The sequence below is a fragment of the Amaranthus tricolor genome, chromosome 8, assembly GCF_026212465.1.
Source record: "Amaranthus tricolor cultivar Red isolate AtriRed21 chromosome 8, ASM2621246v1, whole genome shotgun sequence".
Taxonomy (NCBI): domain Eukaryota; kingdom Viridiplantae; phylum Streptophyta; class Magnoliopsida; order Caryophyllales; family Amaranthaceae; genus Amaranthus; species Amaranthus tricolor.
In genome coordinates, this window is record NC_080054.1 from 14,996,065 (window position 1) to 15,020,988 (window position 24,924).

Here is a 24,924-nt window from a genome sequence, read left to right on the forward strand (position 1 = left end):
GCTGTTACTAACAGCGACTTACCCGAGGCTAGACTTGAACGTACGGAAGCTTATTTTGGGACATAAGTTTATCCCAATCTTATACTTGGAATTAAAATGCTAAATAATCTTATTTATTTCAATGTTTCTAAAAATTAGTAGAAATCAGAGCCCAAGTAATAACTCAGTCTTGAGAATAGTTACCTTTATTCTCTTTCCTTGGAAAACTAAGACCTGTGCTATTACTAACATCCATCCCCTTTTACATTTAATTTCTTGCTTAACTAACAAATATCATACACAAATTTACTGATACACTTCTTCCCTAATAACTCATGCCTCTTAAGTGGAATTTGAAGAGCTACAAGCTTCTTCAATGACATTCGCAACAATTATAATAGTGTTATTCATGGTGGTTCTGGAATTCAATTAATGTAAGTACAATTTTTTGTTTGAAATTGAATATGCAAAATATACTTTGTTTGGTATTTTCATTTGGAATTTCGTTCGAAATTGAAATTCTTTGGTCATTGTTTGCAGATGCAGCACCATTAAAATTCAAAATCTTCACTTCCATACTTAATCTCCTTTTTTCCTTTTTTTTTTTGGCTGAACTGTTATATATAACTAACCCAAAAATGAAAAAAAAAGACAATGGTAAAAATTACAATTTGTAACTTTGTAAGCCCTCCTTTGAATGGATTTAATCTGTAGGTAAGCCCTCCCACATAAGGATCTAATTTTATTTTTTTTATAATTTTTCTTAATAATCTTATCTAATCTGGATTATTTTTTCCAAGTCTATTATTTTGTTCTGATGATTCATTTTTGTCATGTTGTTATTTATCTAATAGAGTATCTAACTTTGTTTGTTTTCAAATCAAGATTGAAATGATATAATTTGGTAGTATTGTTACTAAGAGTAGTAGTGAAATTGAAGATCAACTTATCGGAATATTGTGAGCTTCAATGACAATGAATGAATGTTATTAAATCTTCTATTATTATTATTTTTTAAGGGCCCCATTATACTATTTTGCCTAGTGCCCCTAAAATATCAGAGACAGACCTGAATTCGGGTACCAGGTATCCGGTTTATATATATAAACCCAAATGTAAAGTAACTTGGGAGTTTGGCCTAATGTATTAGTTTACTATCTGCCGCACACGATATCTTTTCTAGTCTTCTTCGCCTTTTTCATAATTTTTAAACTCTCTCTATCCTTTACATACCCCATGATTTGTCTTTTATGAATTATGACTAATTAAGTTAAGTCTTTTGGATTTTAATGTTTGTCTTTTAGTATATGAATTTTATATCAAAAAATATTCTAAAACAAATAAGAGAAAAAAACACATGTTAAAGGAAATAAACCAAACTGGATATCCGTTTTTCGACTCGGTTACGGGTATCCGGACTCCGGGTACCCGATTTAAACCGGGTTGGAACTAGGTCGCATTTTTAGATTCCCGAAAAATAAGGTACCTAGAAATCCGAATCCGGGTCGACTCGGTACCCGGTTTTGAACACCCCTAGTGTTAGTGACATTAAATTTAGGGAGAATGGAAAGGAGAGTAAGAAAAGTTGTTAAAATCGGGATTCTAATTAGAATCGTTAAGAAAAGTAGAATCGTATCGGTAGAATCAAATCGTAGGATCGTAAGATTATATGATAAACCTAAATTTGCTATTTAGTGATAATATTTTCATCTCAAAAGTTTAAGTTTATGAATTAAAGTTTGATTCAATTCATTTTTAAGAATGAAATGAAAAAACGATTAATAGTTATCTTGAATCTTTATACCGATAAAGAAATTTATTTTTTAAAAATTATGATGTAGGATCGTTGAATTGAAAGAAAAATCAATGAAACAGATACATAAGAAAAATTAATAAAAATTAAGAATATACTTGTAGAATTGGATCGCTAAATCATAGGATCGTAGAATCGTGTTATGATTCTACCTCTACAAATTTTATTGTAATTAGAATCGTAAGATTCTACCAACTTATGATTCTACCTATGATTCAAATAGCTCGCTTACTTTTAAATCGTAGAATCGTATATCAGAATCGTAATTTTAATAACCTTGAGAGTAAGAGTACTCGTATGTTTCATTCAGAAAAGCAATCATGAGTTCACATTTTTTTTTAATTGTCCATGTTACATGTGCCACATGGGATCCCTTCATAAGTCTGCCCATCTTGAAAATAGTGAAAGAACTATTGATGGAGGCTAAAATGACTCCATTTTAGTGAATTCCACCAAGTTCATCTCCTTTGATTAACTCCAACCTTATCTTCAAAAATTTAGCATGGAACAAAGCTCCCTTAGCTTTGAACACTTAATAATTTAAACCCACTATAAACAAGGAAAATACAATGGGTCATCACAAACATATTCTATAGATGGTAATTCATCCAGTCGTATTCATTTCATTTCCTTAAAACTAAAATGAAACAAGATTAGGGCCTAAAGTTACTAACTGTATCACTAAAGCAACAATGAACAATGGTAGTTTTAAGATTAAAATTATCTCTGGGGGAAATTCATGGAGTTTCTTTATGTAAATAATAAGAAGACATTAAAATGTAGTGGCATCAGTATTTTTTCCAATTGCTCAATGAGACTAGGGGTGTAAAGGAGGAGGATCGAAAAACTTCTAACATCCATAGAACTCAGGTATGGATTGACTTCTGATATTACCACAAAGGAAGTAGGAGAAGCTCTCAAAAAGATGGGGAGAACAAAGACAGTTGGACCTAATAACATTCCAATTGAGATATGGAGGGGTTTAGGAGAAGATGGCATTCATTGGCTGAGTAACCTCTTTAATACCATCTTGAGGTCAAGTAAGATGCTAGAAGAATGGAGAATTAGCACACTTATCCAGTGTATAAAAACAAAGGCGATGTACAGGTGTGCGGGAACTATAAGGAGAAAAAAAAGGATTTGCATATGGTGATCATCGACCTAGAGAAAGCGTATGATAGCATACCTCGAAGCATCGTTTGGGATAGCATCAAGGATAGAGGTATTTCACAATGATACATTAAGGAAATACAGTTAATGTATGACAGAGTATTGACCAACATTCTTACACCGGTGGGTATAACAAAGTCTTTCCCAATTAAAGTGGGATTTCATCAGAGATCAGTACAAAGTCCTTTCATTTTTACAGTAGTTATGGAGGAAATCTGTGAATATATTTGGGAGACAATACCATGGTGCATGCTTTTTGCTGATGATATCTTTTTGTTTGCAGAAACTAAGGAGAAGGCTAATAGGAAATTGGAAGAGTGGAGAGCAGTCTTAGTGGATAAAGGGTTGCGCATAAGTCGTACAAAGATAGAGGCTTTAGAGGGAAAGAACCGATAGATGAACCAAAGGTGACTATAGAGGGAGAAGTTGTTGCATGTACGTCCAAGTTTAAATACTTGGGATCGGTAATTCAGATTAATGGGGATTTTGATGGAGATCTTACTCATCGTATACAAGTGGGTTGGCTTAAGTGGCAAGTAGCAACTGGGGTGCACTCTGATAAAAAGTTTCCTAGTAGATTAAAAGGTAAATTTTACGGTATTGCAATTAGGACGGCTTTATTGTATGTGATAGAATGTTGGCCCGTAAAAAAGATTTTCGATCAGAGGATGAAAGTTACAGAAATGCGTATGTTAAGGTGGATGTACGAGCACACAATGATAGATAGAATTAGAAACTGGAAGTTCAGGGAGAAGTTAGAGGTTGCACATCTCTCAGCAAAGATGCGTGATAACAGGTTGAGATGGTTAAGGCATGTGCTGAGAAAAACATATGACGCCCCAGTGAGAAGGATCGAAAGCATCATTGTGGAGGGTAAGAGAAGTCGAGGAAGATTTAGGAGAATGTGGGAAGAACAAATTTAAAGTGAATTGCATGACGTACACCTCTCTAAGGACATGGCTAAGGATAAGGGTAGTTGGTGGCGCCTTATTCACGTCTTAGATTTCTGACTTTGTACCACTTACTTATCGTTGTCTTTGTTCTTAGCCTTTTACATATCGCTCTTACTCGTTTTTATATTTCTACATTCTTATTTTTATTTTTTATTTGTATTTTTATTTATTATATGTATTTTAAATTTATTTTTTTAAATTATTGTTAATTGTCATCGTGCGTGTAAGTCGTAGGCTTTCCAGAAAGTTGCAGGTTCTCACACTCTTTGAAGCTCTTTCTTGAGCTGAGAAACTCTTTGACCGCACTCTTCTTTATGGGAATGAGTTGTCGTCTTCTTTTCCTTCTCAGACCTTGATCATAGTTTTCTTATAAGTGGGATAAACTGGATATGATGATATGATGATAAGAAAACATCTTAGTCTATTTAAACCCTTTAACTCCACAAGCAATCTTTCTAGAAGTTTCCTTCAAAGATCAAGATACTCCAAAGACTTTAGTTTTGAGATTTGTTTTGGTAAAATTGTAACAATTTTTCTATATATGCTGTCGGTCATTATTATTTATGTTAATGACTTTTGGATTTTATTATTAAAATGAACATTTTTTGAATTAGTTTAAATTAATTACTAAATTATAAGTATAAAATATTTACATTTTGTATTATATGGGTTATAAAAATAATAATTATAATTAGAATGATAAAATTATAAAATAATGATAATTTTGTTTTACCAATTCATCAAGAGTTGAGAGTTACTCATATTGAACAAAATGGATCAATTACCAACTACAGCCTTGAAGCTTAGTCATTCTAGAATAAACGGTTTCGAATTTTTTTTCTCGATTTTTTTATTTTGCAAACAATAGCATTCAAATTACCAAATACGATATTGAATATTGATACAACCACTTTACTGGATGACCTGCTAAATGACCGTTGACCAAGATAAATGATCTTTGACTTTCAATTAAATTCATTAATCTAACCTAATTACCCAATTAAATCATTCTTCCCCAACCTCTCTCTATCCCTCCCCAATTCATCATCATCATCATCATCCTACCCAGTATATCCCGCTCTTAGAAAGCTAAGGCCAGGGTCTGGGAGGGAAGAACGGCGGAAACTCATACCCATAGAGGAGAGCACGACAAAGGAGTCCCCCGACTCGAGAAAGATAAAGAGACGCGAAAAACACACGCAAGACAGCTGAAAGGCCTATAGACAGGAGGACCACTACGAAAGAAAACAAAGAACTAAATAGAAAGAAAACGGTAAGGGCAAGGGGTTGAGGGCACTAAGAGATCAAATGACGGACATCAGTAATCTAAGACGTGGATATAACGTCTCCAATTGCTCCTATCTCTAGTCAAGTCATCAGAGAGGTTTAACTCCTGCAAGTCTACTCTTATTTGCTCATCCCAAGTTCTCTTTGGTCTACCACGACTCCTTTTATCATCTACTATAATGCATTCTACCCTCCTCACAGGGGCGTCGAAAGTCTTCCTCTACACATGACCAAACCACCTCAATCTATTCTCTCGTATTTTTCCAGATATAGGGGCTACCCCTAGTTTGTTCCTAAACTCTTAGTTCCTAATTCTATCCATCAAAGTGTGCCCACACATCCACCTCAGCATACACATTTCTATAACTTCCATTTTATGTTCGAAAATCTACTTTACAGGCCAACATTCGGTCCCATATAGCAAAACAGGTCTGATTGCTGCCCGGTAGAATTTTCCTCTTAACTTGCTTGGGAATTTCCTATCACAAAACACCGCGGTGGCTGCTCGCCACTTAAGCCAACCCGCCTGTATGCGATGCTTTATATTCCCGTCAATCTCCTCATCCCTTTGGATGATCGATCCCAAATATTTGTACCTGGTTGTGCTCTTAACTACAATATCATCGATGGACACCTCTGTTCCACCTACCGGTGATACCCCACTAAAGTCACATCTCAAATACTCAGTTTTCGTATGGCTAATGTGCAAACCTTTACTTTTTAAAGCTTCCCTCCACTCATCCAATTTGTTACTAACCTCATCTCTAGTTTCTGCTACCAACACTATGTCGTCCGCAAATATCATGCACCATGGCACCGTCTCCCAAATAGATTTAGAAATCTCTTCCATTATGACAGTAAAGATGAAAGGGCTTAGAGCCGATCCCTGATGTAGTCCCACTTTAACTAGAAACGGCTCTGTTATCCCCACTGGTGTTTGAATGCTAATCGAAACGCTGTCATACATATCCTGTATGACCTCAATATACACTGGAGAAATACCTCTAGCTTTGAGGCTATCCCAGATAACACATCGTAGTATGCTATCACACGGTTTCTCCAAGTCAATGAACACCATATGCAGATCTTCCATTTGCTTCTTATATTTCTCCATAAGTCTCCTCAAAACATGACTTGCCTCAGTGGTTGACCTTCCTGGTATAAAACCGAATTGGTGCTCTCTGATCACCGTTTCCTGTTTAAGTCTCCCCTCTATCACTCTTTCCCACAATTTCATTGTGTGGCTTAGAAGTTGATACCTCTGTAGTTGCCGCATACTTGCGCATCGCCTTTGTTCTTAAACAGAGGTACTAGTATGCTATTCCTCCATTTTTCTGGCATCTTATGTGTCCTCCCCAATTACCCCTAATTAATCTATTGTAGTTGTAAGCTTTCTAATTAAAGTTTAAATCTTATGTCTTATATACGTATTTGTAAGCTTTAACTAAAAACAAAATTGAACCCAGAAAAAGAGGGATTATTATACCTGAGTGCGGATAAGGAAGGTTAGGGAAGAGAAAGATGAATAGAGTTTGTAAGTGGTTTTTAAGGAAGAAAATCATCTAGGTTTCCATTGATTGAATCTGAATTTTGAATTCAAAGAAACTAAACTCAACATGGGACTTATTATGACTGTTCTTGGCGTTTGAAATGCACCCATCAAGATCATTCTCTGCTTAATGGTTTGCTTTAGCAGCAACAACTGGTGTTATCTCTAAAGGAAGGGTTGTCATTAAAGGAGGGGTTTTAATGGTGGTGGTGGTGGTGGTGGTGGTGTTAGGGTGGGGCAATGGTGGTGATTGGGGAGGGATAGAGAGAGGTTGGGAAAGAAGGGTTTAATTTGGGGTATTTGTTTAATTAGGTTAGATTATGAATTTAATTGAAAGTCAAAGGTCATTTACTTTGATCAACGGTTATTTAACAGGTCATCCGGTGAAGTGGCGATATCAACGTCGTATTTATTTATTAATTTAAAGGTTATTATTTGTAAAAAAAACTTTTAAGTTATTTATTTTTAAATAACTAAACTTTAAAACTGTAATCGATAATAAATTCAATTGCTATAGATTTTGTAAACAATTGTTCATATTGTTACGAGTGTTGGTTCATGAACAAGAAAATATATAGAAAACACTAACTCCCTCATTTCTCTATCGCCTCTTTCCCCTCCACTCCATACCACCACAGTGCCCTGCCATTTAGCCGCCACAATGCCGCCATCTAACCACCACCGTGCGCCGCCCCTGCTAACAGACACGACCAACTTCCTTCAGCGCAAAACCATCTGTTGTTGCGCGAATTGATGCCATCACTCCTACTCCATAACACCGCGCCAGGTCACAGCCACCGCGAGTGGCAATTCTCCTCCCTACTCACGGCCACCATGATTTCCACTAAACCCTTTCACTTCTCCTTCACCCCATTGTGAGTTATTCCTTTTTTTGGTTGTTAAATTCTTGTTCCTGACTTCATGTAACTAATTGTTATTGTTTCCTTCGATATTTGAGTATAAATATCTAGATTTTATCATGGGTGATAGTTAAACTTGTAAATTAAACATATATTGGTTAGGGTTTGTTGGTTGAACGAAAATTATGGCTTTGTGTGCTAAATTTGATGAGTTTTGGTGTTGTTTTGAACTTGCACACCTTTGACGTGGTGATATTGGTAGTTTTGCTGGCATTATTATTGTCATTGTTGTGAATTTGGGAATCCTTGTTGCTATTGTTGGTGGGTATTTTAGTTATCGTAGTTATCATTGTAAACCTTCTCAATTATGGTTAATTATTGTTGATTCTTGGTTAGTTCTTGCTATTGTTGTTAATCGTTGCCAATCGTTGATAGAATGTTAGTCGCGGTGTTATAGAAACTATCATTGTGGTAGTAAGTATAGTTAGATTTGTTCTCATTAATATTGTTAGAGTAAAAAGTTGTTATTGTAGTGGTTGTTATTGTTGTTGTAAGTTATTGATGGAAGTGTTACTTGTTATCTTGCTCCTTCGTTATTGTGGTTAAGTTTAAATGATGTAGTAATATATTGTATGACTCGCTGTTATCACAATTGATCGAAAACCATTGGCCCTGTGTCACAACGGCTTTCAAGGCTACCAAACCAGCTGAGACAATTGTTTATCAAAGGCGTAACAAACTCCCATGCTGAGCTGGCATATGCTAGCTAATTTTTTATTTTAGGAAAAGTTCTAGAAAAGGAATCTATGTGTGTAATCACCTTTATTTTCAGTAAGTTTGTTATGCTTAAGGACTATATATATATCCTGATGTAATAATGAGGCAATCATCCAAGAATTAATACACACAACCTTTTCACTCTCTTTACTATTCTCTCTTATTCCTTTCTGTCCTTCTCTTTCTTTTCTGTACTCTTCTGTACCTTCTTTTCAAAAATTCTTCTCCCTTACTTTCTAAAATCTTTCTCTTTCTATATTTAGCTGTTGTGAAGTTGGGTTCACCACAACGTGGTATTAGAGCCAAAACCTTGTCTGGCTCCTACCAATCAACAGCGCATTGAGCAACTCGAGCATGGGTTAGAAGAAGTTGCTCAAAGTTTCAATACACGGATGCATACTGAGCTGTCCCAACTAGAGGAAAAAATGTCATTGAATCATGCCATCCTGGAAGCTAAATAAACATTCTAATTTGGAGAAATCCACGACAATACTGTTGGAGTCTCAAACCAAGATGCAAGATTGTATCAATCACCTAATTAGCAGCCAATCCAGGCCGTTGACTAGGGGAAGCATTTTGGGGAACCCTCCTCCCGTTCCTCGAACAAGAGCAACCTTTGTGGCCAATGATACTGCGGATTGGCCTAGTAACTTGTTCCAGGAGTCTCTAGAATTGTCGGAAAACCGTAGGGATGAAATGGGAACGGGTGATCGAGACAATAGTTGTAGGTTGAAGAGGATTGAAATACCTCTTTTTATGGGAGGGAATCCGGATGGTTGGATTATGCAGGTCGGACAATTCTTTTCATTCTACCACATGTCCGAGGTGGAAAAATTAGAAGCTATTGTGGTTAGTATGAAGGGTGATGCCTTATTTTGGTATCAATGGGAGGTTCAACAAGGAGAGATAGAGGAGACAAACCTGGTGGAGGTTCAACAAGTATGAAGGGCGACGCCTTTAACGAAAAAGAGCTTCGAGAAAAAAGGGCTCGTGGATTGTGTTTCAATTGTGATGAACCATGGTCCTTTAACCATGCTTGTAAGAACCGTGAGTTAAGGGTGATCCTGACGGAAGAGGAAAGGGAAGAAATAAGGGAGACAAACCTGGTGGAGAAGGAACAACCCTTGATCGACATCGATGACCCCATGGCTGGTATTACCCTACAGTTCATTATAGGGTTTACCAAACCTAAAACCATGAAATTGGAGGGCGAAATGGCTGGAACGAAGGTGATTAACCTCATCGACTCAGGTGCCACCAATAATTTCATATCCTCCTCAACAGCTAGGAAATTAGGGTTGAAGATTGCAAAATGCAAGCAATTTGGGTTGACTTTTGGAACCAGATTTGAGGTTTTTGGGAAAGGCATTTGTCGAAAAGTTTCCCTATGGGTACAAGGAATTGAAATTTGTGATAACTTTTTTGTCCTGGAATTAGGGAGCTTGGATATAATATTGGGGGTCCAGTGGTTAGAAAGATTAGGAAATGTTGGTCAATTGGAAATCTCAGACCATGACCTTTAAGTGGGAGGGTAGAGATGTCCTTTTAGTGGGGGACCCAGCCTTGAGGTGTTCCAAAATTTTCTCTAAAAGGGCTGACTAAAGTTCTCAAAAAGGAGAAACATGGCATTTTGATTGAGTGTAATGGCATTTGTGGGGAAAATGAAAATAGTTACCTTACCATACCTTCTTTCCTTTCGGATGAAGTAGCCAAATACCCAGAAGCTTTTCAACCCATCACAAAATTACCTCATCACCGACCTCAAGACCACGCCATAACTCTTAAAGAAGAGAGTAATCCAGTATCCTTGCGACCTTACCGATACCCATACCTGCAAAAAAAAAAAAAAAATTGAGATCATGGTGCAAGATATGCTTAAGGCGGGAACTATCCAAACTTCAACCAGTCCCTTTGCTATCCCCGTAATATAAGTCAAAAAAAGCAATGGCTCGTGGCGATTTTGCATTGATTATCGTGCTTTGAATAAGGTCACGATTCCAAACAAATTTCCCTTTCCAGTAATCGACGAATTATTGGATGAGCTCAAGGGGGCAACAATTTTCACCAAGCTCGACTTCAAATCTGGATATAACCAAATCCATATGAAAGCTAAGGACGTGTCTAAAACAGCCTTTAGAACGCATGAAGGTCACTATGAGTTTCTCGTCATGTCGTTTGGTCTTACCAATGCTCCAACCATCTTCCTATGCTTGATGAATGAGGTATTTTGGCCATATTTATGTAATTTTGTGTTGGTATTTTTTGACAATATCTTGATTTGTAGTCGCAATGAGGAGGAACACGTACGCCATGTGGGGACAGTACTAGCCACCCTAACCACTCATTCTTTAGTAATTAATGGGAAGAAATGTAGTTTTGGGGGTCCCAAGAGTGGCCTACCTTGGCCACGTTATTTCAGCACACGGAGTCAAGGTAGACCAAGAGAAAATCTCTGCTGTTTCTAAGTGGCCAGTTCCTAAAAGCATGTGAATTAAGAGGTTTCTTGGGGCTAACGGGCTATTATAGACTATTTGTATCTGGGTACGCCCAGAAGGCCAAGAAACTCACGGATCAGCTGCGGAAAGACGCTTTTTGTTGGGAAGCCACTGTCACAGAAGCTTCTGAAAGCCTCAAAACTGCCATGACAAATGTACCTGTGTTAGCCATGCCTGATTTTTCTAAAACATTTGTGGTGGAAACTGACACATCCGGCTTTGGGCTAAGGGCAGTTCTCACACAAGAGAATCATCTGATTGCTTTCTTTAGCTGCACCTTGGGCCCTCGATCTCAACAAAAACCCATTTATGAACGGGAACTCATGGCCATCGTATTAGCAGTTTTGAGGTGGAAACCGACCAACACAGCCTGAAATTTATGTTAGAGCAACGTGAAATTGGTGATGCTTATCAAAAATGGGCGATAAAGCTCATTGGCTTTGATTTTACCATTGTGTACACTCTGGGCAGCATGAACACAATAGCCGACGCCCTTTCACGACGAGGTTCTGACTCAAATATGTCATGTGCAGCACTCAGTTCAGTCTCATTGGATTGGGACTTTTTGGTTAAAGAGGTAAAAGCCAATCCCTATCTCTCCAAGATCCGAGCAGCTATTGAATCCGGCTTGGAAACACCTTTTGGTTTTACCCTCCTACATGATTGTCTTTACTATAAAGGCAGGTTCGTCTTAGCCAAATCTTCTCCTTTTATTCCCGTATTGCTTCAAGAATACCGCGACTCACCTTTTGGGGGGCATGGGGGAGAGGTCAAGACATATCAACGCCTCGCCACGGAATGGTTTGGGATGGAATGCGGAAGCAAGTAAACAATTATGTTCGACAATGCCATGTTTGCCAACAACAAAAGGCCTCAAATTAGACACCCGCTGGTCTCCTCCAACCATTACCCATAGCTACTTATGTATGGGATCACATTTCCATGGATTTTATTGAGGGCCTACCAAAGTCCCAAGGGCTTGACACAATCTTGGTTGTTGTGGATCGATTCACTAAATACGCTCACTTCCTTCCATTAAGGCATCCTTTCACTGCCAAATCTGTGGCGGAGCTCTTTATTAAGGAGGTTGTAAGGTTGCACAGGTTTCCTTCCTTGATTGTTTCGGATCGTGACAAGATCTTTTTGAGCTCTGTTTGGAAGGAACTTTTTCGTATCCAAGGTACAAAGTTGGTCCGTAGCATCACTTATCATCCCCAAACCGACGGCCAATCGGAAATTGTCAATAAGGCTTTGGAGACTTTCTTGCGCTGTTTCATCAATGGTCATCCTAAGCAATGGGCATGATGGGTTTCTTGGGCTGAATTTTGTTACAACACTTCCCCACATTCATCTATCAAGATGACCCTATTTCAAGCCTAGGCATAAGTGTCCACCACCTCACTTGGTTCGTTTTGGTTCCTCCCAAACACTGGTGGATCATCTTGATCAACTTCTATAAGAGTGAGATGGGATGTTGGATGAAATCCAATTCAATTTGGTGCGAGCTCAGCAGATTATGAAGTACTATGCCGACACCAAACGTCGAGAACTCTACTTTGAAGAGAACGACTTGGTTTTCCTTAAACTTCAACCTTACCGGCAATAATCTTTGGCTAAACGCTTGAATGCAAAATTGGCACCTCGTATCTTTGGTCCTTACATGGTCAAGAAGAAAGTGGGCAAGGTAGCTTATTTACTGGACTTGCCTCCACAAAGTCAAATTCATCCCGTCTTTCACGTCTCTCAATTGAAACCAGCCCGAGGATACACTGTACCTTCTGACATACCTCCTCCAGTGACCGATGGCATGGTTTTGGATGCTACTCCTGCTGTCTTGCTAGCTATTCGACACCCTGCCCCCTCTCAGACTGAAGTTCTTGTGCAATGGAATGGTCTTTCTCAATCTGAGGCTACATGGGAAAACTATGACAAGCTGCTCTTGGCCTATCCTGATTCTCACCTAGAGGATAAGGTGCAGCTCCTGACCGAGGGTATTGTCACAACGGCTACCAAGGCTACCAAACCAGCTAAGACAATTGTGTATTAAAGGCGTAACAAACTCCCATGTTGAGCTGGCATATTCTAGCTAATTTTCTGTTTTAGGAAAAGTTCTAGAAAAGGAATCTTTGTGTGTTTGTTATGCTTAGGGACTATATATATATATATATATATATATATATATATCCTTATGTAAAATGAGGCAATCATCCAAGAATTAATACACACAACCTTTTCCCTCTCTCTACTCTCTCTTATTCCTTTCTGTCCTTCTTCTCTTTCTTTTCTGTACTCTTCTGTACCTTCTTTTCAGAAATTCTTCTCCCTTACTTTCTAAAATCTTTCTCTTCTTTCTATATTTAGCTGCTGTAAAGTTGGGTTCCCCACACCCTGATGCCATGATAAATTTGTCATGGGGCTTGTACAAAACAGGTCCCTCACAAGAGGGGAATTAACTACACATAAGTCTGATGAGTTTCCATCCTAAAGCTAATTGGTAATTGGTTTAGTAGCTCATCAAACTTATATGTTAGCCAACCCCTCTCTAATTTTTCGACATAAGATCACATATAAGTTATTTTTCTAACACTTCATTCAAATGTGAATCCATGTTTTTAATTGTGGGAACATCTTTCTTTTCGAACCCGCACATTATTTTTTTTATGGAAGACCAAGATTTTTTGTTCTCAGTTGATCACAAAACGTGGCTTTGATTCCACGAAGAATTTCAATTCTTAATGTAGAGTATGAGCCCCTATATAGATTTATAACACAATACAAAACAAGAAAAACCTAAGATTAAGGAATTGAAAAATACTAAGTGTTCTAATACCATATTAGGTCGTGAAAATTCGTCACATAATCACACCGTGGGCGCACTTGTATGGACACACCCATGGGGCACTCATGGACGAAGGCCACAAACCCACAAGTAAAGAGCATTGACTTGCATATACACTTGATGAGGTTTAATTTTCCCAAAACCATATGGTAGTAGGAAGATTATCCATCAAGCATTATATGCAAATTCATAACCCACTATTTAAGTGATGTGAAATCTTTCTCACATGTGAAGTACTTCCCACAATACGTAGGCTAGCCGAATTGGATTAACCAATCCTATTTCATACTAAATTATAAGTATTAGATAAAAACTAAAGGCTTAGACTATCTTTACATAAATAATGAGATAAGTAACTCAATAATCTTACATGAAAAGCTGGATTATCAAACACTCGTAAGTTTGTGAAATTGACCAGAAACAAATCAGTGGGGGCACTCTTGCAACTTTTCCTTGTAATTCATAAGCAAATGCCTTAATTTATGAGAAACTCCAAAGTAGGTGCAACACTTAAACTAAAACAAAACTTTTGCTTATAATATTATATATCATGCTCCGTCAGCTAACCTGCCAACATTCATTGCTATCTCAATCAAAAGTTTAAGTTGATGGTTGCATGACTCGTCCTACAGTAACGAGGGTGAGGGCGAGGGCCAAGCCATCACATACCTTAGCAACCATCTCACATAAGACTTGCATGATTTCAACAGGCAAGACACTGCAAAATATAAACTACAATGTTTTCCTTCTTCTTCAAGCCAATACTCAACAAACTTTGTATATAGTAATTCCAACTATAATTCTTCATATAGTCTGTTTTTGCATCCTTTTATAACATGGCATGGGAGTATGGGACATTTACAAGAATTTTAGAACGCTAGATTTACTACCTTCTATAGATTATTAAATATATGCATCCATAAATAGAGTATCAACACTGAAAGTGAAACAAAACCTTTGCTTATCAGTTATCATCCTTACAAAACTCTCAACCAAACACCTTAAATTTAAAAGATCACATAAAGGCTTCCATCAGCTAACCAGCCAACATTTCTTGCCTTCTGTATTTCATTCTTCCCAGATATCCATACTTGACCTACAACAAAAATATTAAATTAGGAAGTATAATGAAATGCTACAAACCAATAAAAATCGAAAATAAAACATTCAAGGAACATCTCATTGAAAATTTAAGTTGATGGTTAAGATGTTTTCTTGACATGGCATAAGAAGCCTGGGTCAAGGGTGGATTATATATAGTGTTATTACATATTTGGGGTTTCAAGCAAAAGCTTTAGCTGATGGTTGGTATTCGTGATATGTTATATAAATTCGATCAAGAACACCATCGACTGCAAAATAAGTGAATCTTTCAAGTTACCTAAGGACTTGGAGTTTCTCGCTCTCGAGCAGATTACTTGATGACGGATTCGATGATTTAGGCCACTCAACACTGTCAATCAACTCAAGGCCACGAGTAGTTTCATAAATCATGAACCGCTCCCAGGTTTGAAAATACTGACCAAAATGTAGCTTGAGGTCCAGATGCCTCCAACTTAGTGAATCCCACCAGTTTTGCCTTCCTTTAATGAATTCTAAACTGCTCTTAATTGGGATATCAGCAAAAGGAAGCTCTTGTAGTTTTTGACAATCATGAATGTACATCCTCTCCAAAATAGGAAAAGACTGTGGCTCAGCACAAATAAATTCAAGATTCCCCAAGTTATCCAAGCATATTCTTTTGAGACCTGGAAAAACATCCTTCTTCACAAGGCTAATGATCTTTTTTAATGCACAACACTTTCGCACCCATAAGTTTTCAAGGGATGAAGCATAGACAAGGCAATTCAAGTCCTCCAACTGCTCACACCTGTAGATAATTAAATGTCGAAGATTCCAGAACTTGTTTGCAGTACAACCATCCTCGATTTGTATAGTTTTCAAAGAACATAAGTTATATATTTGGAGGGCTTCCAAATTCTTCATATTGATGGTGGATAACTGTAGCGGCTTTGTAATCATGTCACCAACATTATTGCACCAGTCAATCCTCAGGTACTTTGTACAATTCTGCAATTTCTCTGAATTCAGGAATATGTTGAGCATCTGTGAGGAATGCAGATAAATACTTATCTCGTTGATGTATCTCAAATTCTCTAAGGCTCTCAAAAACGTTTCAGAATAACACGGACCATAATTCATGTGAAATATACACAAATTTTCTAGATCATTAATTATATGATCAGTAGGATACTCCTTGAGATTCTCCATGTAATTTAGCAGCAAAACTCTTAGTCGACTCAAATTGCTTAAATCTGTTGTTAGAGTTCGTATATGTGTCCTCGAAAGATCAAGATACTCCAAGTACGACAGTTTTGAGATCTCTGGTAACTTTTTTAATTTAGAGTTACCTGACAAATCGAGAACTTTCAAAAAGGGTATAAGCTGAGGCAATCTCAAGGGGATTCCCTTCAAATAGGTACAATTCACAATCAAAGTAGAAAGCTGAACACACAAGTGAGTCAGTATGGGCTCCTCGACTGCTTTTCCCCTCACAAAAATCTTCTCGACTTCCTTAGTCCAGTTTTGGCTGTGGCTTCTTACATTAATCAACCCAGTGTTTTCAAGGACAACAAATTTTCTATTATGTTCATCACAGTCTGAAGCTATCCATAGAGCCATATCACGGATCACATCATGCATCTTCACTTTTAATGGTGATATACTTCCACTTTCCAACAAACAAGCAAGTTTCAGACTTTCAATGACATAAAAACCATGATTCCTGGCTTCTGATATCTCATCAAATCCCTTTAGATATCCCTCCCCAATCCAAAGATTAACTAACTTGATGGTCGAAATTTCATAATCCTCGGGAAATAATGAACAATATACAAAACATTGTTTGATGGTGGGATCAGGTAAATAGTCATAACTGAACTTAAGAACTGGTAGCACGTGCCCACCCATACCTGAGAATTTTGAAGGATATTTCCTCAACATTTGCAGGGCATGTGACCATTCATAAGGAGTTTTCCTACAACTCATAGCTCTTCCAATCGTGATGAGCGCTAGAGGCAAACCATCGCACTCCTTAGCAACCATTTCTGCAAGCCTTGGTATATCGTGATGGGAATTCAGCGCATTTTCGCCTACTTTCTCCTTAAATAGAGCCCATGATGTCTCCCATGAAAGGCATGTAACTTTTATTCTCAGATTTGCTTGCATAAGCCCACAAATTTCTTCTGATCGAGTCGTGAAAATTACTTTACCATGATTTTGATCATCTAACAAAGGGACCCCAACTTCTAAAAGATCTATCCTTTGCCACACATCATCCAACATCAGAATATACTGTTTATCTTTCAGGAATTCATAAATCAGTGCTGATTTTTCATCCACTGGCTTGTCTTTCCAAGAGTTAGGCGGTATATGCATTTTTGCAAGAATGACTGTCTGAATTGCTTCCACAGTTGCGTTTGTGGAAGCCACAATCCAAATTACAACATCAAAAACATGATCTGCTGCTCTACTAGGAATCTCGTTGTTGATTCTTTTCAAAATCGTTGTCTTTCCTACACCTCCCATCCCATACAAACCCATAACTTTTATGGAGTCAGTCTTCAGATTTTCCCAAACACTCTGTAAAACAGATTCAACGCCCACAGGGTTTTCCATTTGCATCATGTATAAACCGTCTGTCTCTGCAGTAGTTGAAGCGGGAAGGGGCTGCTCATTAGCAACCTCCTGAAATTTTGTGTTGGTTTTTATCAGATCCTCGACAATATGGAGTGTTTTCATCGCTTTCTTCCCAAGATTATAAGAAGATCGATATCCACAACTATGATCCGCGATCTGTTCATCTTCAAGAAGAATCTGAGTAACTTTATTTTCTGTTTGTTCCACCCTTGTGAGCCAAGCATGGACTTGTTCAGTCTGCTTCATTCCGTGCTGTTGTGCTACCTTTATCTTCATCTTCACATCATTGCTGATGGCTTTTAATTCTTCCAATTTGGTCTTCAACGAAGTCATGGTTTCTGCCCTGCGAGTTATGTACGCTGCTCGACTTGACGTGCAATTCCACAGTCGAGTAGCAACATCTAAAATTGGGCTGGCAAGCTCCATACCCTTTGTTTGTGCTTCTAGCTAAGCTAGCTGGTTCAGGTAGTATAAGCAGTAGATAACAAACTATAGAGATTAAATTATACACCAAGCTAAGGTTGAAACTGTTATCTGAGATACCCATCTTAAGAGGGGACTGTGCTGCATTTTCTTGGAACATTGCAAGTTTGGCCGGTGGAAATAATTATCGATTGATTCTTGACTGAGTGTAAAGTGTCAATTACTCCAATAAACTTTTATCTGTAGATTACGAATTACGGCAATTAGGAATTCATTTCAAATGTTGAATTGGTCCAAAAATTATGTTTGACAATTCTTTTTGAATTATGAAATTGGGTCAATTCCATCAATAATCAATAAAATATACTAATGAAGAAACGACTTAAAACACGTGTCAAACTGTTATTAAAATTTTTTCCGCATTTTTCTTATTATTGACAGGGACATTTTTTATATTTGACTTGATATTTAGGGTTACATCTCATTAAAACATGTAATATTTGTGATTGATTATAACAATATGTGATGATCTATTGAAATACTAAATTTCCTTATATAAACCAAAAAATAATATACATGTAAATCTTTATTTTAATTTAGATAATAAATCATCATCATACCCTTGTAATGAATACACTAACTAATTTGACTATTTTTTCAACTAAATCCTCCCTCCTATCTATTATGGTTGAACACTTTTTAAATTTTATTTGTCTCATTTATAAATAATTACTATGAGTATATGTTTTAATATTGTTGTATAATAAATTATTTATTCACTTTGATAATGATAATATCATAAAAAATACAAAGATTTAATAATTAAGTTTATGTTATAATTGAATTAATTTTATAAAATAACATCATTATTTATACCAGTAATAAATTATTTATTTACTTTGATAATGATAATATCATTATTTATACGTTATCAAACAATACCAAAATAAATTTTGCAGAAAATTGGATTTTGGGAGCAAGTAACAATGCGGACTAGTAAATTGAACAATACAAATCATTAGAAAACATTGTATGGTTGTAGGAATTTATACGCAATATACTCTTTCTCATTCCTCACGTCATCGAGCTTGCTCCTTGTCTTCAAATGGTGGCGTAAAGGGGCGCCTTTGCAAGGTGACGCACAAGGAATTGAATTTTTTTAGGAGTAGCTTGAGGGCAATGGTGCACGCTCGTCTTTGAATGATGGAGGGGTGGCTTTTTCGACCAATGCCTAGGTAGTGGTGTTCGATGGTGTTTGAATGGTGAAAGTTTGGTGGTTGTTGGAAGGGTATGGACGTGTGGTGGTGTGGGGAATTTTGGAATAGTGGGTGGGTGGGTGGGGTGGCTACTGTGACATTTTCAATATTTTTCACTCTCCATATGCCAAGATTGATAACCATTAATCACCACTCGTAGTTTATGAAGGTGGCGTCTCCAACCCTGCATATGTTCCTTGGCTATGCCGAGATCAACTTCTTTTTGGAGCACTCATAGGAACACTTCCTCTCTCCCTCCACTCTCTTGTCTCTTGTGCCACCATATCCCAAGAACTTCGAAATTCTCTTGCAAAACCATGCACCATCCCGTCACACAACCACATTAAACAATTAAAACATCAATTTCACCGACTTTCCAAAGAAACACGTACCATCACTGATTACTTTCACTCTCTCAAGGCTATAACTGATCAATTAGCATTCCTTGGAAAAGCCATTGACCATGAAAAGTTTGTGGAACGCATTCGCGACGGTCTTGACTCAAACTATGCATCCATCAAAGAGTCTATTGATTGAAGGGATACTACTATCTTTTTCGAAGAGCTCCACGATAAAACAAATTAACTGTGAACTCGCCATTCAACATGAGACTGAGGCAACCACCACACTTTCGGCAACTTCCTTTCCTTCAAAACCATATCCTCGATCCGCTTGTCCATATTAGAAATACAACAAATCTCAGAAAAAACCACGCCTTTTTCCTACACCACCATCTCAGCATCACCATACTAGGTCTGTCCTTGGCAAATGTGAATGGTGTCGTGAGCAAGGTCACGTTGTAGTGACTTGTCCCTTGCTTCTCCAACATTATCCCAATGTGACTGCCCTGACCATACACTCTTAGAAAAATACCAAACCCCAAACACATTCTATCCAAACTCGCCTCACCACCCCCTTACATTTCTATTCGGCTTCTTGGCAGTGGTGCTTCCCACTATGTAGCAAATGACCTTGCAAACCTCTCTGTTCACGCTTCATACGACGGCACCGAAGAGCAAATAATTTAAAATGGTAAGGGTCTTCATATTTCTCACATTGCCACTTTAATTATTCATGTTTCCAATCATATTCTTCATCTCAATAATGTGGCGTGTGTTCCGATATAGCACGAAACATCATTTCTATTTCATAATTATGCAAACACAATCATATTTCTATTAACTTTTCCCTTAATATCTTTGTATTTCAGGATCTCATATTGGGGATTACACTCGATTAGGGGTTGCTAAACTTCGAGCTTTTGAACTCTCTTCCATTCCACCTCAAGTTTCAACAAGTTATTTTAGCACTATGTAACAAAATGACCTTGCAAATCTCTCCACTAAATTCTCATGATGGTTACAAATACCAAATTATATTTGTTGATCATTTCTCCCAAAATATTTGATTTTATCCCTTAAAGCACAAATCTAACATCTCTAAAATTTTCATATAATTTAAATCCCTTGTTGAAAATTACTTTAACGTCCCATAATCCATCTTTATAGAGACAATAGAAATGAATATGAATGCCTTAGGGAGTGTGTATCAGTCAATGGCATTTCTCATCTCACTACACCCTCACACACTCCACAACATAATAGTCTCTCCTTCTGGACACATGATTTTTCCACTGTAGTAAAGTTTGATAAATAGGCTTCTAATACCTACTCTTGCAAATTCCTCGTTTATAGTCCTATTTAAAACTAAACCCAATTACACTAAACTTTGCTCTTTTAAATGTTTATGTTACCCCTATTTGCGTCCTTATACACATCACAAACTTGAACCTAAGTATACTCCATGCATCTTCCTTGGTATCATTATTATTGTTGGTTCATCTAATTGCTCGGTGTAAAAGTATGACAATATACGTTATGATGACGAATACGTCGCATGACCACATTTACATTTTTGTTCACTGATTATACATTAATTTAATTTATATTTTAAATGTTGATTTTAACGGGCTGTTATAGTCTAGAATAAGGAGTTAGATCTTCGTCGACGTGTACCGATGGTTCATCATATGTGGATAAATGATCATAGTGTGCAAGGAGAAACTGATGGTAAGTGACTGGAAAAATACTAGCAGCTGCATCATACACAATCACTAATGAAGGATTTGAAACACATTTTCAGATATCGGAACATTAGACAATGGTTCAAAAAATACCCTTATTACGTCAAATCTTTTTCTAACCACCGTGATATATAAAGATAGTTGATGTTAAACTGTTAAACTGTTGCTTATAAATACAATTTTCACATTTCTCTAACTTAATCTAGTTCCTCATAAATACAATTTTTGCATTTCTTACAAGGACAACAAATCTACACAGTTAAACTATTGCTGCGAGATAAATTCAAAAGTTCCTCCAACCCTTTTATAAATCTAAAACTAAACTTTTCATTCTTACGTTTGTTGTATGTCTAACTTCTTTCATTACAAACATTCATTTTAAAACCTATTATGATAATAGAAGTGTTCAATAAATACATAAAATAGCCAAGTACACACACGCACACACGCACGCACGCACATACACACACGCACACACGCATGCATACACACACATTGATAACATTCAAAAAACAAATATACAAAAATATAAATACATTAAACAATTGATTAAATACTACTCATCAAAAAATAACTTTGAATTTCTTACATTAAAATAAATATCATTAAATAGAATCCATGAACTATAAAAAGCCTCTAAGAGGTGAACATTATTCATCCTTTGCAAATGAGTAGTGCATTTGCCATGTAAGACGCCACGTTATCTTCTTATTGGCCACATCACCATCTAAGGTTTCATATTGTGTTCTTTTTCCTTTTCCTGTTCATTTACCTTTTTTTTTTTTTTTGCTGTTTTTGGCTCTCCTTTCATCTCTTTTTTTCCAATTACCTGAGTTTTTTCAACTACTCCTGATTTTCTCCAATCCTAGGATCTCCTAATTTTTCATTATTAGCTTTTGATTCTTAGCTACTTAATTTTATTTTATTTTTTTCTCATTTTCTTACTTTTTCTGTTTTTCCTTTGGTTGGAATTAAACTTCGAATGAAGAAAATCCATTTTTGATGAATTGGATGAATTTAGGGCTTCAAATTAGTAAAGTTCAGTTCCTCAATCTTTTTTTCCTTGATTTTAATTCCTTTTTAGGTGAAGCGCAATTTGATGTTGCAACCAATTTCAACTCGTTTTCAGGTATGGATAATGGTTTTGCTATGTATTCTGTTGTTAATTTTTTTCTCAATTTTCTTTCTTTTTCAGTTTTTTTTCCCTTAAGCTGGAATTAGGTTCCAATGAAGAAAATCCATTTTTTTTTTCTAAATTCTTCTTAATTCTAATTTGTTTTTAGGTATGGACAATGGTTTTCGCTATGAATTCTACTATTAAAATTTTTTTTTCTCATTTTCTTCCTTTTCCTGTTTCTTTTCCTTTGGCTGGAATTAGGGTTCGAATGAAAAAAATCAATTTTTTATGAATTGATGAATTTAGGGCTTCGAATTAATAAAGTCTAGTTCCTTAATATTTTTTTCTTGGATTTCAATTCCTTTTCAGGTTAAGCGCAATTTGATGCTTCAACCAATTTCAACTCGTTTTCAGGTATGTTTAATGGTTTTCGCTATGAATTTTGTTCTTTTCAATTTATTTCTATTAATCACTGCGATTTTTTGGGGGAAGAAATTAGGGTTTGATAATGAGTTATTTGAATTGAGCTTGATTATGGCTACTCTATTTGCTAGGTAATTCTACTACTATCTTCTTAAATTCTTCACTGATCTTTTTAAAACTTAATGCTTTTGTTGAGTTATGGTTAGATGTTTTGATTTTATTGTTTGGAAATAAGGATTTAGGATAATGGTGAAATTATTGGCTAATTAGGTTTGATTTTTGGGCAATTGAGAGTAGTATGTTGGGAGGTCTAAGTCTTGCATAAATGAGAAAAGTGGTGACACAGACTGATTTGTAAATTAAGAGCAAGATAATTAATGTAGTTCTTGGAAAATAATGGATCTTAGCCTCAGGGTACTTTTATATTGTGTAGTTGTTAAAGGTAGAGGGTTACTTTTATTATATTTCCTTTGGATTTTAATAATTGCTACAGTGTAGCAACTACTATTCACCAACTGATCTTAGTTAAGTGGGATCTTATTTGATTTCTCTTAATGCATATTTTCTTAATATTAAATTTTTAGAATTTTTCATCATATAAAATTAAAGATATTATTTTTATTTGTCAGTTTGCTGATACGTGAATCTCGTTTCAATTTGTTGCACAAAGCCTATTCTACTGAAGTTGGTGAAGACGATGTTGCTAGTGACTGCTTTGTTTTTGGTGATGTTGTTTTTGTTGCTGCTGAGCCATTATAACATCTAATTATTATTAAGTTTTATTCACTTGTTCGTTTTTGGAAATTAGGCCTTGCTTATAAACTGTTTGATGAAATGTCCAAAAGAGCTGGATTTTGGATTTACCAAATTCAAATAAGTTACCAAATTTTCTTCATTCCAAGTGAGTATTCCCTGGATTATTTCATAATTAAGGCTATAAAATGGAGTTAAGTATAACGAAAAAAGTGCAGTTGAGGAGTTCAGGGTTGAAGACAAAGCGATGTCTAGATTGTCTGGTAACTTTAAAATTCTAGTCTTTCTACTTAACCTAAATCTACCTCTGAATTTGATTGATTCGAGTCCAGCTATTTTTTAGGGTTTTGTGTATGAGTTAAGTAACGATTTTTCTATGGTTGATTTACTTTGTTGCTTTCATTTATATAATGAAACTTTGTGGCACAATAAACTTTGCATTAATAATTGATCCTTTGTGGTGGGTTTGTTTAATTGGCCTATTAAGACGAGATACTCCATTACAATCAAGATTCAAGGTAATTATTTAATTGTCTATTTTGATTAATGTGACTAAATGTGCTTATTTTTCTGAAAAATTTAATGATAGGATAATTCTAGAATATGTTGAATTGCATTAATATTTTAATTAGGTTTTAATTATCCTGGAATTTTAAATGATACTAATTATAAAAGTTCATTTATTGGGAATCATTCTTCTTATAGGTGGTGAAAAATTCGACAGATGGAGACAACATGATTAATAATAGATGTTATGCTTTTGTTCAAACATTATACATGACTTTAATAAGTAAGACTGCCTATGATCCTCGCCTTCATATGACCCAAACATGAGACAACTAAGAAAAGTCTTTAGTTCGCCAAATCCAAAAAATGTCAAATATAAAATCAGAATCATGTTCGTATTGGGACGACTACCAGGTGACGACCTTGGTGTCGTCGTCAGCGGGATTAAAATTTTTAATATAAAAAAATCATGTATGTGCATAGGCGACGACGAGGCAATCGCGTAGGAAGCTCAACCTGACCTTTGTCGTTGTCCGGTAGTCGATCAGTCGTTGCCATTTTAAAAAATAGATGACGGGCACAAGGGTTTTGCTGAATTGCACAATTTTAACATTTTTTTTTAGTAATGTTTTACTTCTATTTAACATTTTAGTTTTTCTTTTTGTTTTGAAATGAAACATCTATAATAGAGTAACAAGATCAAATACATAACAATTTAATCAAACAAAATTCTATATAGAAAAGGTTAAGATCATTATAAAGAAGATCTTACACTGAAGTATTCCTTCTATCATATCGCTGCTTAATACAGCCTCTTCCGAGGGGGGTCTTTAGTTTATATCTAGTATGGCTTTGAAATAGAAAGAAGTTTGATACTGTTGGCTCTATTAGCCGAATTGATACCTGTGATGAAGTCATATACCTTTTTACCATCGAATTAA

The 24,924-nt window shown here is 36.2% G+C and overlaps 1 protein-coding gene and 1 long non-coding RNA gene across 2 annotated transcripts; one reads left to right on the forward strand and one right to left on the reverse strand.

The window, feature by feature from the left end:
- Positions 1-126: 126 nt before the first annotated feature.
- Positions 127-23,969, forward strand: LOC130820516 (uncharacterized). Its single transcript, XR_009045219.1, has 4 exons — positions 127-413; positions 22,268-22,312; positions 22,670-22,714; positions 23,353-23,969. It is a non-coding gene; the product is annotated as an uncharacterized LOC130820516 (long non-coding RNA).
- Positions 13,389-18,110, reverse strand: LOC130820515 (probable disease resistance protein At1g61300). The gene is made up of 2 exons (XM_057685922.1): positions 15,104-18,110; positions 13,389-14,818 (listed from the first exon to the last, which is right to left on the reverse strand). The coding sequence occupies exons 1-2, from the start codon at positions 17,845-17,847 to the stop codon at positions 14,791-14,793; spliced, it is 2,772 nt and encodes a 923-aa protein (XP_057541905.1). The 5' UTR covers positions 17,848-18,110; the 3' UTR covers positions 13,389-14,790.
- Positions 23,970-24,924: the final 955 nt, after the last annotated feature.

Excerpts from the sequence above, each read along its gene's own strand:
- LOC130820515 (XM_057685922.1), bottom strand. The coding sequence starts at position 17,847 with ATGGAGCTTGCCAGCCCAATTTTAGATGTTGCTACTCGACTGTGGAAT. Across the intron at positions 14,819-15,103 it reads GAGAAACTCCAAGTCCTTAG|GTCAAGTATGGATATCTGGG; the intron begins GTAACTTGAAAG and ends TTTTTGTTGTAG.